This window comes from Oncorhynchus tshawytscha, linkage group LG14, assembly GCF_018296145.1.
Source record: "Oncorhynchus tshawytscha isolate Ot180627B linkage group LG14, Otsh_v2.0, whole genome shotgun sequence".
In the NCBI taxonomy this organism is placed as follows: domain Eukaryota; kingdom Metazoa; phylum Chordata; class Actinopteri; order Salmoniformes; family Salmonidae; genus Oncorhynchus; species Oncorhynchus tshawytscha.
In genome coordinates this window covers 9,198,050-9,216,374 of record NC_056442.1, presented here as the reverse complement: position 1 = coordinate 9,216,374, position 18,325 = coordinate 9,198,050, and the positions used below count along the sequence as shown (strand labels likewise).

The 18,325-nt window shown below is 44.9% G+C and overlaps 1 protein-coding gene across 1 annotated transcript; it reads right to left on the bottom strand.

Annotated features, from left to right (window-relative positions):
* Positions 1–6,979: 6,979 nt before the first annotated feature.
* LOC112266487 (oxysterol-binding protein-related protein 11) lies at positions 6,980–18,280 on the bottom strand. Its single transcript, XM_024443986.2, has 13 exons — positions 17,963–18,280; positions 17,538–17,606; positions 17,032–17,207; positions 16,448–16,527; positions 14,379–14,567; positions 13,786–13,987; positions 12,532–12,674; positions 11,980–12,114; positions 10,749–11,226; positions 10,331–10,517; positions 9,768–9,950; positions 9,421–9,574; positions 6,980–9,062 (listed from the first exon to the last, which is right to left on the bottom strand). Exons 1-13 carry the CDS (start codon positions 18,088–18,090, stop codon positions 9,006–9,008), a joined length of 2,181 nt encoding a protein of 726 aa, XP_024299754.1. The 5' UTR covers positions 18,091–18,280; the 3' UTR covers positions 6,980–9,005.
* Between the last annotated feature and the right edge of the window lie 45 nt (positions 18,281–18,325).

The window sequence follows — 18,325 nt, the reverse complement described above, 5'->3', positions numbered from 1 at the left end:
GGTTTCCTGCAGATGTGATGCTTGGCATTCAGGCCAAAGAGTTCAGTCTTGTTTTCAGACCAGGGAATCTTCAATCTCATGGTCTGAAAGTCCTTTGGGTGCCTTTTGGCAAACTCCAAGCGGGCTGTCATGTGCCTTTTACTTAGGGGTTCCTTTCATCTGACCACTACCATAAAGGCCTGACTGACAGAGTGTTGCAGAGATGGAAGTCCTTCTGGAAGGTTCTCCCATTTCCAGAGAAAGTCTGGAGCTCTGTCAGAGTGACCATTGGGTTCTTGGTCGCCTCCCTGACCAAGGCCCTTCTCCCCGATTGCTCCGTTTTTGGCCGAGCGGCCAGCTCTAGGAAGAGCCTTGGTGGTTCCAAACTCCTTCAATTTTTAAGAAAGATTGAGGCCACCGTGCTCTTGGGGATCTTCAATGCTGCAGCCATTTTTTGGTACCCTTTCTCAAATTTGTTCCTCGACACAATCCTGTCTCGGAGCTCTACGGACAATTCCGTCGACCTCATGACTTTTATGCTCTGACATGCACTGTCAACTGCGGGACCTTATATAGACAGGTGTGTGCCTTTCCAAATCATGTTCAATCAATTGAAATGACCACAGGTGGAACATCTCAGGGAGGATCAATGGAAACAGGATGCAGCTGAGTTCAATTTTGAGTGTCATAGCAAAGGGTCTGAATACTTGTAAATAAGGTATTTCGGTTTTATTTTTAATACATTTGCAAAAATGTCTCATCTAACAACCTGTTTTTGCTTTGTCATTATGGGCAAGGGGGACTATTTCATGCATTTTAGAATAAGGCTGTAATGTATCAAAAAAGTCAAGGGGCCTGAATACTTTCCCCAATGCACTATAACTGACTAACCCCTTCAAATAGGGTTAATAAAATAACACTTCTTCACAAATCTATCAGTTCACAGCCAGCCTGTGTGCACGTGTATGTGTGTGTTCACCCAAACATGATTTTCTGGATTATCAAATCAAAGTTTATTGGTCGTGTACACAGATTTGCAGATGTTATCGCAGGTTCCGCGAAATGCTTGTGTTTTTAGCTCCAGTAATACATAATCCAGAAAAAAATATACGAAATTAAGAAATATCAGAACGAGCCATGTCAGAAACTGGACTATAAATATACTGTGATGACATATAATGTATATACACTGAGTATACAAATCATTAATAACACAACATTTTTAAATATATAATACCACTTTGACATTATTAAAATTGCAATTGAATCCATTTTAGATTCCGGTTGTAACACAACAAAATGTGGGGGAGAAGTCAACGGGTGTGAATACTTTCTGAAGGTGAATCCAGGTGAGAAAGCTATGATCCCTTATTGATGTCACTTGCTAAATCAACTTCAATCAGTGTCGATGAAGGGGAGAACAAAGGTTAAAGAAGGATTTTTGAGCCTTGAGACAATTGACACATGGATTGTGTGTGCCATTCAGAGAGTGAATGGGCAAGACAAAAGATGTAAGTGCCTTTGAATGGAGTATGGAATTTGGAGCCAGGCATACCAGTTTCAGTTGGTCAAGAACTGCAACACTGCTGGGTTTTTCACACTCAACAGTTTTCTGTGTGTATCAGGAATAGTCCAACATCCAAAAGACATCCAGCCCCTTGACACAACTGTGGGAAGCATTGGAGTCAACAGGGGCCAGCATCCCTGGCCCATGGGGAGGGAGGAACTCCATTTCATGAAGGTGTTCTTAATGATTAGTATACTCAATGTAAAAATATATACATGTAATGGTGTGTAAAGACAGTATATGAATAGAAAAGGTGTGTACAGCATTATGTTATATAGGATATACTATATATATATAGTTTAGCTCGCCTGGGAGGGAGGTGTCGGTTTCCACAACGTGGCTGGCATTCCCTTTATAATCAGTGATTGTCTGGTGTCCCTGCCACATACATCTTGTGTCTGAGCCTATGAATTGCGACTCCACTTTGTCCCTGTACTGTCGTTTTTCCTCTGATTGCCTTACGGAGGTCGTAGCTGGTCTATTTGTACATGTCCATGTTCCTAGTCACCTTGCCATGGTTAAAGGTGGTGGTTCATGCGAATGCGGCCATCTATCCACTGTTTTTGGTTTGGATAAATTGTAATTGACACAGTGGGAACAACATCCTCTATGCACTTCCTGATGAACCCTGTCACACCGTGTTATACGTCAATACTATTCTGAGGCGACCCGGAACATTTACCTGTCCACGTGAATGAAAATGATCTTGAAGCATAGATTTCGATTGGTCAGACCAACGTTGAAGAGTCCTTACCACAGGAGCTTCCTGTTGAAGTTTCTGCCTATAGGTGGGGCGGAGCAGAATGGAGGCATGATCTGATTTGCTGAAGACAGGGGCTTGTAGCCGTCTCAAAAGGGAAAGTAGCAATGATCCAGCATCCGTGTTGCGTGTGTAGCACAGGAGATGTGTTGGTAGAATTTTGGTGCAGCGTTTACCTGCCAGATTCAGATGCTTGAAAACCCCATTCGGGAAAAAAAAGCTTAAACAGTCAGTGTGTTCAGAATCCAACTTAGGCATGTGCATATGATGTAAATACATGCATATACTTCCTGAACGCGTGTGCATGTTTACATGGTTTTGCACATGCTTCAGGTGATATCTGAATACACTACCAGCGCTTTGAGAAGTTGGTTTAATTATAAACCTGTGGATATTCTTTCAGAATTTTCGACCCAACGGAGGACCAACAACGCAGACACCCAGTAGAGTAAGTTCAAATGTAATTGTATTGTAATATTCCGACTTGTAGAGGACCATTTCCAGAATCAAACACTGTAAATTCACAGACGTTAGTGTATTTAAGGAATGTACTTGTCTGGTATCCAGGCAAGTACAATGTAGGCAACATATGACTTACAGATAATTTGATTCAGGAGATCTCTAAAACAATGTAAATTTAACACTGAATGATAAACAATGAATTACACACATGTACACTCAGTAACCACTTTATTAGGTACACACATCTAGTACTGGGTTGGACCACCCTTTGCCTCCAGAACAGCCTGAATTCTTCATGGAATGGACACATTGCTCAATTGGTATCAAGGGACCTAACGTGCCAGGAAAACAGTCCACACACCATTACACCACCAGCCTGTACTGTTGACGCCAGTGACATCAGGCAGGGTTGGGCCATGGACTCATGCTGCTTATGCCAAATCCTGACTCTGCCATCAGCATGACGCAACAGGAACCAGGATTCGTCGGACCAGGCAATCCTCAATTCTCCCGTGTTGGTGGTGGAAAAAGTACCCAGTTGTCATACTTGAGTAAAAGTAAAGTTACCTTAATGGAAAATTACTCAAGTGAAAGTCACCCAGCAAAATACTACTTCAGTAAAAGTATATAGTTTTAAATATACTTTTTTTTTTGGTGGGGGGGGGGGTTTACCCCAATTTTATGGTATCCAATTTGGTAGTTAGTCTTGCCTCATCGCTGCAACTGCCGTACGGACTCGGGAGAGGCGAAGTTCAAGAGCCGTGCGTCCTCTGAAACACAACTCGGCCAAGCCGCACTGCTTCTTGACACAATGCCTGCTTAACCCAGAAGCCAGCCGCACCAATGTGTCGGAGGAAACACCGTACACCTGGTGACCGTGTCAGTATGCACTGCGCAAAGCCCGCCACAGGAGTAGCTAGTGCGCAACGGGACAAGGACTTCCCTTCCGGCCAAACCCTCCCCTAACCCGGACGACGCTGGGCCAATAGTGCGCCGCCCCATGGGTCTCCCGGTCACGGCCGGCTGCGACAGAGCCTGGACTCGAACCCAGAATCTCTAGTAGCACAGCCTTAGGACACTGCACCACTTGGGAGGCCACAGTTTTAAATATACTTAAGTATCAACCAGATGGTGCGTTTATATTATTTTTATTTATTTACAGATGGCCGGGGGCACACTCCAACACCATTTACAAATGAAGCATTTGTGTTTAGTGAGTCCGCCAGATCAGAGGGATGACCAGGGATGTTCTTTTGGACCATTTTCCTGTCCTGCTAAGCATTCAGTCTATTTTTACATCGATGGCAATGGAAAAAGAAGTTACTTTTTTAGGTTTGTATCATTTTCATTTAAATTTGGATACAACTGACTAACCACATGACAATGATTTTGAGATATGTTATTATAAATTAAATTATACAACTGTTCCACGAACATGTTCATATGAAAACCATAACTTGCACGCAGATTGGTAGAAATGGTAAGATAAATTGAGAAAGGTTTCCGACACCTCGTGTAGCATATTACCGGCATTTTCAGGAGAGTAATTGCAGCATCTGCGAAAGCCAGCAGGAGCAGGAGGAGAATAGTTGGATCAGGTTAAATTTTTTATTCTTCTGGTTATCTTGGTCTTTGGCTCCCTCTTGAGTCATGAGTGTCTTATTAAATCAAACAGTGAGCTTAAAGCATCAGACAAACTCAATGCATATATTGTTGATTCTATTAAAACACAGGTTGTTTATATATGGAAAAATTAATTTTAAAATGTCAAATAGTTTTTCTTGTCAGGGACAGCCCTACTTAGGTCAATCGTTTCCCCAATTGTAACTGAATGCCTCTGCTTGTCTGCCTACTTTATATAGAAAGTCACAACCATTTTTGTGAACTGGGTGGTGTACCAAATAAACTGTCCACTGAGTGTATCGCATGTATCTACAGATTAAAATCTGATCTGCAGGATACAGCTTCCACGAACACCACAGGGGAGATGGACACCAGAGGATACCGAAGATGATGCCTCATTCATTGCCACAGATATTATCTGCACCAGGCCGGCAGGAAATGCTTAAAAAAATAAAGCAGTCCAGGTTGCTTTTCATGTTCTCCCGCTTTTTCAAAGTGGACAGCTCTAGGGGATAGTCATTGTTACACCAGACAAAGAAATCACATCACGGATTCCCACCTGTCCCATACTTTGGTAATGGTACTCATGATTAGGTTTGAAAGCGTATGTATCATTAACTTTTTGACAGAGGTAATGACAACCTGTAAATCTTTTAGTCTGGGCACTTCGTCTTGGGCTCTCCAAAGGTCCAGGGTATTAGCCTGGCCACAAAAGAGCAGTAACATGTGGAGCTAACATAGAACGAGAACGGTATGTTATAGTCAGTTGGTTGTTAACGTTAGCTACAGCTGACGTTGTACACAATATAGTATGCCCTTGCTTTTTAAATGATTCTGAGAAACCCTGCAGCGCAGGAACATTGCTGCTCCATTTAATTCCTCTTTGCCTCAATTGTCAGCTGGTATTTAAACATTTAAAAAAATCTCTCTCTTACTGGGATCGGTAACGTTAGGGTTTGACTCTTAGCCCTCATTTGATTTAATTCAGACAAAGCCTATTCATCGTTAAAATATAACCGTGTAACCAGCAAGGTCTTGTTGAAAACGAGTCTTTGGTTGCCTAGGCAACGCCCCCCCCCCCCGGTATCTGACTTATCACATGAGGATCCACACAGAGGATAACATATTTAGGTGTAATGATTGTGAGAATTGTTTTCATTTTGGCACTGGTCTGAAAATTCATGAGGATTCACATAGGGGAGAAATCTTATTGCTGCCAGGTCTGTAGAAAATGTTTCCTCATAAGGGTAGTCGGAGTTCTCACATTAGGATTCAAAAAGGCGTGAAGCCTCATTTCTGTCATTATTGCGGCAAATGATTTCTGCATGGCCATAATCTGACTACGCATATGAGGGAAATCATATTGTTGCTTCAGTAGCAGATCTTTGCGCATGGGCAGTCACGAGAGTGCACATGAGGATAATCAGATGAGCGATACACCATTTTGCTGTTAGGATTGTGGTAAATGTTTCACGAATTGTTCCAATCTGGCTCACATCAAACACCATCATCCCAGAAACCCTGGACCCACTCCAGTTTGCATACCGCCCCAACAGATCCACAGATGTTGCGATCTCTATTGCACTCCACACTGCCCTTTCCCACCTGAACAAAAGGAACACCTATGTGAGAATGCTATTCATTGACTACAGTTTAGCGTTCAACACCATAGTGCCCTCAAAGCTCATCAATAAGCTAAGGACCCTTGGACTAAACACCTCCATTTGCAACTGGATCCTGGACTTCGACGGGCCGCCCTCGGGTGGTAAGGGTAGGTAACAACACATCCGCCCCTCAGCAGTGCGTGCTCAGTAACTCTTTATACCACTACTACTCTGTCATCCACGCATAGTCACTATAATAACTCTACCTACATGTACATACTACTTCAACTAACAGGTGCCCCAGCACATTGACTCTGTATCGGTACCCCCCTGTATAGTCTAGCTATTGTTATTTTACTGCTGCTCTTTAATTACTTGTTACTTTTCGCTTATTCTTAGCCGTATTTTTTGGGAAACTGCATTGTTGGTTAGGGGCTCGTAAGTAAGCATTTCACTGTAAGGTCTGCGCATGTGACTAATAACATTTGATCTGGCATATGAGACCGAGGGGAGAAACCACAATCTACCGTGACTGTGGCACATCTTTCACAATTGTCTGTTATATTTGGCATTGCATATGAAAATTCACAGGATAAATCTTACAAGCAGCTGTCATGCTTTAGTGCCAGAAGTACATTGAATAACCAAAGAATACCCATAGAGAGAAACAAAAATGTATACCTCAAATGATTGCAACGAAGCAAACTCTTAAGGGGATGCATGGAAAGAATGCCCAGAAACATGACTGTGCCCTGTGTGTGTGTGTGTGTGTGTGGGGTGGGGGGGTGGGGGGTTGTGGCTCACTAGACACGCACATTTGAAGAGTATTGAGATGCACCTGTTGTCGGCAAGGAATCCACTTTAGAATACTGAGCAGTTTCAAGATGCAAGTAATACACGGTCAATAAGGTAAATGTATTGGGTTATTAAATATTACTGTTGTATGAGCAGTGCTTTTTTTGGGGCGAAAGAGTTACCACGATACTCAATGGATAGGCAATTTATTTAATCATTCATTACCACACATATCTTAGTCTACAAGGAGTCATGTTTCCTTCAATGTCAGTGCATTTCACAGGTCAGCAAGACAAACGAGTAATATTCCAAACAACAAAGTCAACATGTATAACACCATTCAGGGGTCTGCGCTTCTAACATGTCTTTCTTCAAACCAGGAAAGAAGGCAACAACTACCCTCAAAACAACCAATATTTACATACTATTGCATCATTCATAGCGGTGACGGGGGAAACAAAACAGGGCTAGATTACAGAACTGGCACGCAGGGCATGTGCCCCGGCATCCCCGACCTCAAGGGGTTGCTTCCCCTTGGAGGTTGGGGGCCCCCCAGATAGCATAATGTGTAGAATTGCCTCAATATAGCTTTAAAACAGCTAATTGTTCTCAGGCTCATGCCAAAATGTGTAGAATAGCAGTACGAAACTGCTATAAATTAGCTGACTTCCAAATCGGCAATCCGGCCCTGGGGTGGGGTGTATGCTATACTCTTGGACTGGAAGAAGCACACAGGAAGAGTGATTAAGGCACCATGACGTGGATAGAGTAGCTTATCAATGCAGTTAAAAATCAAATCCCATGCTCTTCTCTTTGCATTCTGCCTATCAAATAAGGGGTTGGGAGAACCTTTCCAGGCTGATATTGACTGCACTGGTGTTGAGATTCAACTAGTGTTGTGTATTTCATACATTTGGGGGGGTGAAAAATGTGATAACTGTAGCTTTTGAATAGAACCACCACGAGGGAGCAAACTCATTCAAAACCAACTAATAAGGTGACGATATTAAGTTATATTCTGCTCTTAAAAATCAGAACAGACAGATATCCAGGAGATTAACATTCATTTTGAACCAGGAAAATAAGTAAAACATTTGTTTGCATATGAAAACAAATTGTGGAATTCAGACATAGTAACCAGAGTATAATAATACTTGCAGTACACAAAAAGACATTGCTCATCATGCGTTCCATTTTCCAAAATTCCTCCAGGAAGGTGGACTATATCCCTTTGGGACTGCGAAAGGAATGATTGTTACTTTATCATACATTGCATATCAACAAATGCATTCACTTTGGGGGGGGGGCCTAAATCATTAAAATACTATCATGCCAAACCTTGTCAATCATTTTGAACAATGGAAACATCCAAATGGAGAAGTCTGTGCAAAACCAAAGGAGTAATGTCATTAATTACCTACAGTATGAATTCAGGAACATTGTACCAATTATAAACTTGTTCATTGTAGTGACAGGTTGTGTGTGTGTGTGTGTGTGTGTGTGTGTGTGTGTGTGTGTTATCCAAGCTGTGACATAATATGTGCAGGGTCATGTTCATTAGGCGCCAAACAGAAGAAAAGTCAAAAAGGGAGGGACTGTATGTACTTATCCAATAACTAATTTACCGTTGTATTGAGTTTTAAAACATTCTGTCGCATGCCCTAATGAACATGACCCAGGCCTTGCCAATCATATCCCAAAATACAGCTATCCAGTTCACACCGTCGAACATCAATCACGTACTTTGAAAGATGCACTTCCATTCTCGGTCTCGTGTGCGACATCACTGTAAAAAAAAAAAAAACTCCCTCTGAATCGTGATCCTTGAACACTTTAAAACAACCCAAAGGAGCGCGTCGTCATACGATTGTGAAGGCGGCGTAAATGGAGTACCTTGTGTCTGTTCAAGGAGAAATGTCCTCATTCAGAGTGGATTATACAAAAAAGTGATCATCAGCACAAAAGCCTGTACCTTACTACCTTGAGGTTTGAGTTGTACATCGAGTGGGAGATGAAACTATATAGCTTTTCATCACGTTATAGGGCTTTCCCCAATACCTTTGCATCCGTATGCATGTAAGTGGAGGTCGCGCTTTACCTCAACCGTTTAGGAAATAACCCCACACATTCGCTCGCACGCACACACAAACCAAAAGAGAGCGTCAGTCTCGTGGCTACACCCATTCTCGATGATAGATCTCACTGACCGGTAGGACTAAGTTTTCAGAGTGGGTGTTTTCCACAGTGGTTTGTGATACATCCAGCCTTCGCCCTGGCATAGAGAGGAAGAAAGAATAGAAAACACGACAAGCTAAGATTTCCTGCTAAGCAATTGTCATTTCAACCTATAAATGTCTGACAGAAGAGAATCCATTATAAAATCCATTGATTCCTGAATATAAACTGTAAATGCCTCATTAGATATGTGTCCATGATCCTTGCATTCTTCTAGCAAAACTGGGAGTCAAAATGCCTGACCGCTTAACGAAACAACGATAGAACGTTTCCTGAAGAAAATGTGTGTGCCTGCTTCAGCTCTCCAAAAGCATGTCTGTCCAGAGCTCCCCCAGGTCTTACTGAAGCAAGCGTGCCAAATATGAAAAGGTTTGTCAAGACTATGTTCTACGTACCTCGCTCTCAAAATATCTGGTCCTCCATGGGGTCTCGGTCTCAGTGCGGTGTCTCTCCTCGGTCCTCTGTCGCTCCTCCAGGATCCTCTTGTACTCCGTGGCCTTCTCAATGTCCTTCTGACGCAGCGACTCGGTTACATGCTGCCACAGCCGCCTAAAAACAGAGTTATCTATTTACATCATGACTATTCAAATGGGACAAGGCACAATAATCAACAGAGGAGACATAATTAACTAAACAGCTTATTTTTCATCTACAGTCCTCATCTATGCCACAACCTCACCTGAAAGCGTCAGAAACAAATCTGAGCATATTAATGCCAATATGATGGACTTTTTGGTCTAACCTTGATTCAGTTGGTCCTTGCTTGTCGTTGGGGCGCACGCGCTTCTTGGTGACGGGCAGCTTGGTGACGTCTACCATGCACGTGTCGCCATTCTGGTAGCTGAACTCGAGCACGCCGTTCCACTCGCCCTGAACGCGGCACACCACGGCGCTGGTGGCGTTGTGCTTTACCTCCGCCGTCACCCTGCGTGAGGCGCCACGAGAGCAGGAGGACACATGGTCAACGATATCAACCAATCACAGCCTCTGTGCGCAAACTATGCAAAACAATTTGAGGTCACTTCAAAGACTTGTGGCTTTTGTCAATTATTCAAGCACTTGTTTATTAACTGAATTTAAATGAATCTTTCTTTAGCCAGGATAATCCACTCCTCAACCGTCACCGTTTTCTAGGGAGTCCTAGGATCCATAAAAATTTAATTGTTTAAATCTAAACACACACAGTAACATAACATGGAACTAACTATATGAAGCTGTAACGGCACAGGGACATAAAGCCAATGTAACAATTTAATGAAAGCATTAGAAATTCCTCTGCAGGTGTGCTCTGTGAGGGGCACTCACTTGTGCAGCTTGCCTCCGTAGAAGGGCTTGGTCTGGAAGGTGATGACTGCGGAGTATCCCGACTTGGTGCAGTTCACGTTAACCTTTCCCCCCAGTTCCACCCAGGGCACGGTAAGGATGGAGCGGGCGTAGGCACAGGGCAGCGTGAAGGTGTACTCCTCGTCATGCTCCAGCAGGTACAGACAGCCTACACATACAGATTACTGTAAGGTTTATACCTTGTATCCTGTTCCCATTACAGATCACTTTTAGCCAGAGGTTTGAAGTCGAAAGACTCAACAATAATTACTTCCTGTATGGAAGAAATGTCCACTCTCCCTTTGACATTGGTCTGAAAGAAGTAGGCATAATCCCTTACCGAGTCTCTCCATTTCAAACCAGGTGCAATAATCGATACTCAGTCTCTGGCCGGCCTTACCTTCCCCGATCATGGACACCCCGATAGACATGCCCATGAACTTGCTCTTGGTCCACACGTGGGTGTTGACACACATCCGCCTCTCGGGGCACTCGGCGTAGAAGCCCGACACAGGCGGGTGATGGGACACCTGCTCAGCCACGAAGCGCAACTGGTAACTACCGTCCTCCCCCTCGGTGGTGGGGCTTCCCTGGGGAGGAGAGGAGGGCGAGGGGGCATCCTTGGCGGGTTCCCCTGACCTGGGCACCCTCCAGGAGCAGTGGAAGCTCTCGCCGATGATGGGGTTATAGGGCTTCTTGGCGATGGCGCCCTTGCGGCCCTCGTGGAAGGAGGTGAGGTAGTACTCAACGAAGCGCACCATGCGCTCCTCGGGCCCTTGGCCGTCTGTGATGGCTACGAACAGGTCCGGGTGGGACATGAAGTCAGCGTACATCTCTAGCAAGGAGCGCTTCTCCAGGATGAAGGTGGGCAGCACCACCTGAGGAGACAGAACTATTTATGACCTTTAATAAAGCAGGTTGGGTCATTGACAATTGTTCAATAATCTAGTGTGATCTATAATGACATGTAGCTATGAGGTAAAGATTTTTATTTTTAAAGCTTCAATTGGAATTTGAGAGCACATTCTCTTTTTATGTCTTGACTAACTACTATCCGACACACAGGCTTTGAGCCGACACTAGCTGCTAACCATGGGAAACGGAATTTCACTGAAGTAGAGCCGAGAATATAATCGAAAATGATCGACGCCGACCATACAGATCCCTTATCGCAGGCATTTTGTAGCCTATATTAGAGAAATGTGAAGTCTGAAATTAAATACGGTTGCTAATATGGAGGATTGTTAATGGGACAACTTATGGCTAAAACCATCAAACTAGTGGTATTAGTTTAAAAGGTAATGCAAATAAAAACTGGTGCACATTAACTTTTAGAACGCATCGTTCTATTTATTGTTATCGCATCAATCCAAGCAATTTAATCGCAATATGGATTTTAGTCCATATCACCTAGCTCTACTATGAAGTCAACAAGAAAAGCAAAACAACAAACAGAGGCATTTCTTAACTGCAGTATGCAGTCCTTTACATTAGCCAATCAGAGGACGGGAAACAAGACACCATTACGGTCTGTCTATCTGGGCCTTGGTCCAGCCTGATGCATGTTTCAGGCTGGGCCTTGGTCCAGCCATATGTTTCAGGCGGTGTGAGCGTTGTGGAACTTGACCTACCCGTGTGAGGTCCATGCCCAGCTTGAGCTGCGAGAGCAGGTGTAGGATGACACTGCGTTCCTCCTCCACCGCCCCCAGTTCCTCCTCCTTTTCCGTGAACGCGTCCTCCACCTCGTCCTCCCCGTCAATCTCCTCCTGGCAGGGGATACAACAATATTTACGTTGAGAACAACATAAGTTGTGGCTTGCATCTTGAAAAACAGTCAAACTGAAGTACCTACAAGAAAAAGCTATGATTGAAAATAAAAGGCTTTTAGTTATATTTACCGTTGTCCTCACCTGACCGTGGATAGACAAATTGATAATTGGAAACAATGCTATACATTTAATTATTAAATAAAAAGTACTGAAGTCAAATTGTCCTGTCCAAAGAGATACGCCAATCACTTTCTTTTCATGTCGTCCTTTCTAGCACAGTTCCGGTAACTATACTGGATGCATAACCAGGCCACTCCTACTCTGAGCGCTTGATACATACAGCCTCAGGTCAGTACAGTTTGGCTCGATAGTGGGAAAAGCCTTTTTGGATCTAGTAATGTTCCTTGTCCTTACCCCAGAGAAACTGCAGGGCTCCGTGGCACTGAGCTCCAGGAGGCTACCCTCCAGTGGCCCTCCCTCGGTGCTGAAGCTGTCCAAGGGCCCGCCATTCTTCAGGATGTCCGGCAGTTTGGGCTCCAGCCACTCGATGGTTGGCCCTGTAACACCCGACACAGCGGTGGCCGCCACGACCTTTAGCTCAGAGGTACTCATGCTAGGCTACAAGGCCCCTTGAGGCTACCAGACCAAAACAAGGTTGTAGCCAGTGACCATTCAAGAAAGACCCAGGCTGGCGTATTCCCCTGACAGTTCCCTAGGACTACAGGATGAGACATTAACCCGATCCCCGGTTCACAGGGAGTATCGAGATAAGTTTTATGCCCAGCCAACAGGATACCGCCTGATTGGTGGGTTAGTGTTTGGCAGGGAGGCGAGGCCCATTCAAATTAGCACGGCCCACACAATCCTTGACAACATTTCCTGATTGGCTGGTCCCCGGGTTCCGTCCTGTTCGTGGGCCTAATGAAATATGGATGCCAGGTAACAAGATCTCTTACGATCTCCTACGTCAAACCGGGAACTTGTGACAGCTTTTCACTGTTTCCCCGATTCCACAATGTCTGGTTGGCTCGGTCAAAAGAAATGGCTGAGACCGTAGCAGCCATACACTTTTGGTAAGTCTCTTGGCTGTCAGTATGGTGCGGTGTGATCAAAAAGGAGGTTAATGGGAGAGCTGTTATTACTCAGTTACCCAATGAGCGATCTGGTTACCAGCCTAGACAGCCGGTAAGAATAAGTACCGCTCCCTCATTAATTATGGAAAATAATTCCACTGTCGGCTTTCGGAGAAAGCTTTCAGAGTACATCTGGACTGGGAGGGTCAACATGTGCAATTCCATGATTTGTGAGGTAGAATTGTGCAAGCACATGATGGGTGTCTAGTACGTCACATACAACTAAACATGACTAAAAACCCTTATTGGAAACAAAACACATTCAAGACTTCCACGGCTTACTTTGAGAAATGGGTCAAAGAAAAGGCAACTTAAACCGTTTCTACCTTGCTCTCTTTGGTGGTAAATTAACCATCACCTTGAAGGCAAATCTGAGAAAGCCTGGCAATAAAGACCTACCCACTGAAAAAACTAACAGTGCATGTACACAGATCCCTTTCTTTTCATTGGAGTTCATCCATAAATGAACACACATTAGTGTCACCAGTAGTGACCTACTCCCCCTCCCCTCCAGGCCCCCAGCGGTCACCCTCACCTCCCAGGGAGCTCCTCTGGCGGGCCACCTGCTGCAGCTGCAGGATGTGCAGGCAATCGTTGAGGCAGTTCATGGTGGCCATGGAGGTGGCCTTGAGCATCAGCAGGTCCTGGTCTAGCGGGGAGAGGGGGCCCGCGACCGGGGGCAGGCCCTCGATGGTCTGGATCAGGTCTCGGTGCTGGCCCTGGGCCTGGGTCATCATCTGGGAGTAAAGAAGAGCGGAAGGAACCGGAGGAGTAAGTTGATACCGATGTACAAATGTGCTTACTGTATCCGTCATTAGATTAAAACAAGAAGTCCCTGTCACCTAGTCCAAGATGAACGATCTTCATAAAATGACACTAAACAAAAAAAGCTGAGTAAGACGGGTAAAAAGAGAATTCCTCTATGACAAAATACATTTCAAATAAGGCAGAAGAGATATTCTTCTCTCTACCACCAGCTATTCCTGTTGAGACGCGAAGTTATAACAACAAAAAACTGATGGAAAATACAAAACACTGAGAAAAACAACAATATCCTTCAAGCTACGCCAAACCCCACTTCTATTTTGGTTCATGAGGTAATAGCTACCATCCCCATCCCCAGCCTACCTCTCTGGCATCAAGCAGATGGTCGGGCAGCAGGGACCTCTTGGAGGAGTACAGCGAGGAGCCCTTGTGGAGCTGAGTCATGCTGAAGAAGGAGGCAGCGTTCTGGCTAGGCCTGCGCTGGGACAGGGGCGAGCTGGCGCTCCCCTGAGACGCCATGGAGTAGCTGCGAGACTTGGGCGGAGGGTTACTCTGGACAAAGACAAGATGGTCAACAAATTTGTCATAGAGTGAATCTCATCTGTGAGAGGATCTTCAGATAAGCATATTTTGACCATTGGAGCGTGTGGAATGTACGTAAAGTTGCCCCTTAGACTCAGATATTGGGTCAGTTTAGCATTTCCCTCACTAATGGTTACAGCATAGAGATCGAGGCCTCATCTTTGTATCTGTGCCATTATAGTGTGTGTGAGAGAGAGAATGGGCAGCGCCATTGAGGCTTAGGCCATTGACGTCTTTGTCATTGGCTGATTGCTCCCAACTTACAGGAATCCCCACCAGTTGACCACTTTAAAAAAATGGTGGAAGCACTCAATGGAAATGTCCATGTTAAAACGAGTTATATATCTCTAATTACCGCTAGGATTGTGGTAGGGGGAAAAGATCCTAGATCTGTACCTAGGGGAATCTTAACCTGTGGAGCCATCTTGTTTGTGACCATTTGTGTGACCTTATGGTGTCATGTCCGTGTGCTCTGTAAATGCTGACTGTCTTCAACTCAAGTGCTCAAGATGCGAGACGAATTAAGGCCAATAATGTGAAGTGTACTGAATCGAGTCGTTATGGTTACGCCACAATTTATCCAAGAATAGAGTTTGCATCATGCTTGTGGTTTGTCACATTCTGTCTTATCATCAGTATTTCAGTAGAAAATGTACATCTGTTAGGAAGGAAATCCCACTGAGTAATACAGACTCACTGACTTTAGCCAGGAACGTAAGATCAAACTTGTTTTTTAAGGAAGTGTCACATCCCCCCCCATTTGTCTGCTATGCTGCAGCCAGGGGTGTCTTTGGTGTGTTTACAACACTACACTCAGTCTGGCATCAAGGATGGTCTTGGCTCATGACTAAGCTAAATGAATAGTAGCTCGAGTTCCCCATCAATGTGTTCTCATTATCAAGCACAAACACTACTACATCTAATCTTAATACAAGACATCCGCTCTGCACTTCTGTTATGAAGCTCATGTTACAGGCAACCATGGACACGATCAATGGAATTGCGTCACAAATCGAGCTAGTAGAGTGTGTCTGGATCAAGGGAAAACATTGTTGTGAGTGAGAAAGAGCTTGTGATGGTGAGTGCGTGTGTATGCATGCAACCGTGTGTGTGTGTGCGCATGCAACTGTGCGCATGCAACTGTGTGTGCGTGTGTGTGCATGCAACTGTGTGTGCGTGTGTGTGCATGCAACTGTGTGTGCGTGTGTGTGCATGCAACTGTGTGTGTGCATGCAACTGTGTGTGCGTGTGTGTGCATGCAACTGTGTGTGCGTGTGTGTGCATGCAACTGTGTGCGCGTGTGTGCATGCAACTGTGTGCGCGTGTGCGTGTGTGCAAGCAACTGTGTGCGCGCGTGTGTGCAAGCAACTGTGTGCGCGCGTGTGTGCAAGCAACTGTGTGCGCGCGTGTGTGCAAGCAACTGTGTGCGCGCGTGTGTGCAAGCAACTGTGTGCGCGCGTGTGTGCAAGCAACTGTGTGTGCAAGCGTGTGTGCAAGCAACTGTGTGCGCGTGTGTGTGCAAGCAACTGTGTGCGCGCGTGTGTGCAAGCAACTGTGTGCGCGCGTGTGTGCAAGCAACTGTGTGCGCGCGTGTGTGCAAGCAACTGTGTGCGCGCGTGTGTGTAAGCAACTGTGTGCGCGCGTGTGTGCAAGCAACTGTGTGTGTGCAAGCAACTGTGTGCGCGCGTGTGCAAGCAACTGTGTGCGCGCGTGTGTGCAAGCAACTGTGTGCGCGCGTGTGCAAGCAACTGTGTGCGCGCGTGTGCAAGCAACTGTGTGCGCGCGTGTAAGCAACTGTGTATATGCGCCTGTGAAAGTGGGTGTGTCAGACGAAAAGCCCTGGCCTTTACCTTCCCCATGGCCTCAGTGTGGTGCTGCGTGCAGATCTGCAGCCGGCTCACCCAGTGCTGTCTCTCTTTGGCGTCCGTGGCTGGGAGACAACACCACAGGGTCACATTCATTAGTGCACACGGTTGCAAAATGTTTTGCAACTGAAAATTCAAATGAGTTTCCTATTGGGTATGTTCAGTTAGTGCATCCGTTTCAGTCGGTTTTCTTTAGTTTGGTGCCTGAACAGAGTGAGCACATTACAGTGCAGCAGAGTGAATCTCTCCGCATGGATCAATAACGACAATGTTATCCCTCGTCAACCGAGGATAATGAGAAAACCGCCATTATCGCGTATTGATTTGGATATGTTTTACATGCTTTCTCCCCTTCCTGAAGTCTTGGTACAATAGTCTGACAGTGACTAGATGTGCATCTTGCCTGTCCAACTACTGACTGATGCATTGAGGATATAATAACATTGTGATGAAATGCAAACCATACATGTCCAGTAGTAGACTACTCAAACAGCATGACACTCTTGTATGAGTTGTTGTAGCTGTTTTGATTGGTGAGGAGTGTGAGAGACAGTGTGTGTGCGTTTCACCTCGGAGCTTGTATTGTTCCCCACTGATGGCATTAACCGTGAAGGTGTGGGAGTCCTCGTCGCTGGGGGATATGACCGCCCCTGCCAAGGGGAGTGTCCCGCGAGGTTTCTGGGGCCTGGACTGTTCATTGACAAAGTACTCCAACAACCCTGCCTCATTGTTGAGGACAAAGAACCTGCATGAAGAGCAGAACGTTCAATCAATCAAATCATTTGAGTAATTTAGCAGACGCTCTTATACAGAGCGATTTACATGACTTATAGAAGAAAATGAGGTTGGGTGCCTTGCGAGGGCATAGACAGATTTCTCATCTAGTCGTCTCATGGATTCGAGCCAGTGACCTTTTGGTTACTGGCCCAAAGCCCTTGAGCTCAAGATGCTTGTTGGCAAAGCAATGAATCAATTCAGTAGTATGTTTAGTTGATTTGATCAAATTGTAAATGCTATGTGCATTTATTAAAAGTACTGTTTAATTAATGTTCTTCAACCTGGGCTGCCCACTCACCTATATTGCCATCCTGTTACCAGGTTGGTGTATTTCATCAGGTAACCGTCAATATTTTCCATGTGGTCACTGAATAGAGCAGAGATTGAGAAAATGATTGACAGTTAGCAAACACGCTAGTTATGCTACAATAACATCAATGGGTTGGCAAAGTTAAACTCCAGATGAACCTCTGATTCAACTCTGACTAGCCTGTTAACTAATAGTTAAGTCAGTAAGCTCAGCTAGAAAAAAGCTAGAAACCATAGCTGGCTAGACAGCTAACGTTTGACCAAGGGCTTCCTAGTTAACGTTACCAACTGAAGATGTGTGTTGCACTGCCTATTAACCAAACAAATCACTGCAGCTAACTAGGTTTGCACGATTGGTTAGCCAGATATGGCTAAGCCAGATAATTAGCCTAGCTAGCTAGACAGTCATCATACCTGTACTGCCAGCCTTTAGAACTCCCTCTTCCAGAACTACCAGGCGTCCCTTTCTGGGGAAAGACATCCAGTTTCCCTTCACTGTCCGATATTCGTATTGCTGTGACGGTTTCTCCTTGCATAGTCATAGCCAACGTTATAGCTAGCTAACTAGCTACAAACCTTGCCAGAAACGTTAGCTAGCTTGACAACTAGTCACACAGCAATCTCTAGTCTGATTTGCTAACTTGAAGGCCTTGCTCACAGATGGATTTATTCGGTTTATGGCTTTACAAACCACATAGCTATCGTTCATGAGAAACTATCTAAACGACTGATTAAGTAATCCATCACAATATATTATTGTAAAAACAGTGGCGTGCT

Bases quoted from the DNA above. Each gene is read 5' to 3' on its own strand.
- LOC112266487 (XM_024443986.2), bottom strand. From the start codon at position 18,090: ATGACTATGCAAGGAGAAACCGTCACAGCAATACGAATATCGGACAGT. The intron at 17,607-17,962 runs GTATGATGACTG...TGCTCTATTCAG, and splicing joins TCTAAAGGCTGGCAGTACAG to TGACCACATGGAAAATATTG. The intron at 14,568-16,447 runs GTAAAGGCCAGG...GTCTTTGTCCAG, and splicing joins ACACTGAGGCCATGGGGAAG to AGTAACCCTCCGCCCAAGTC.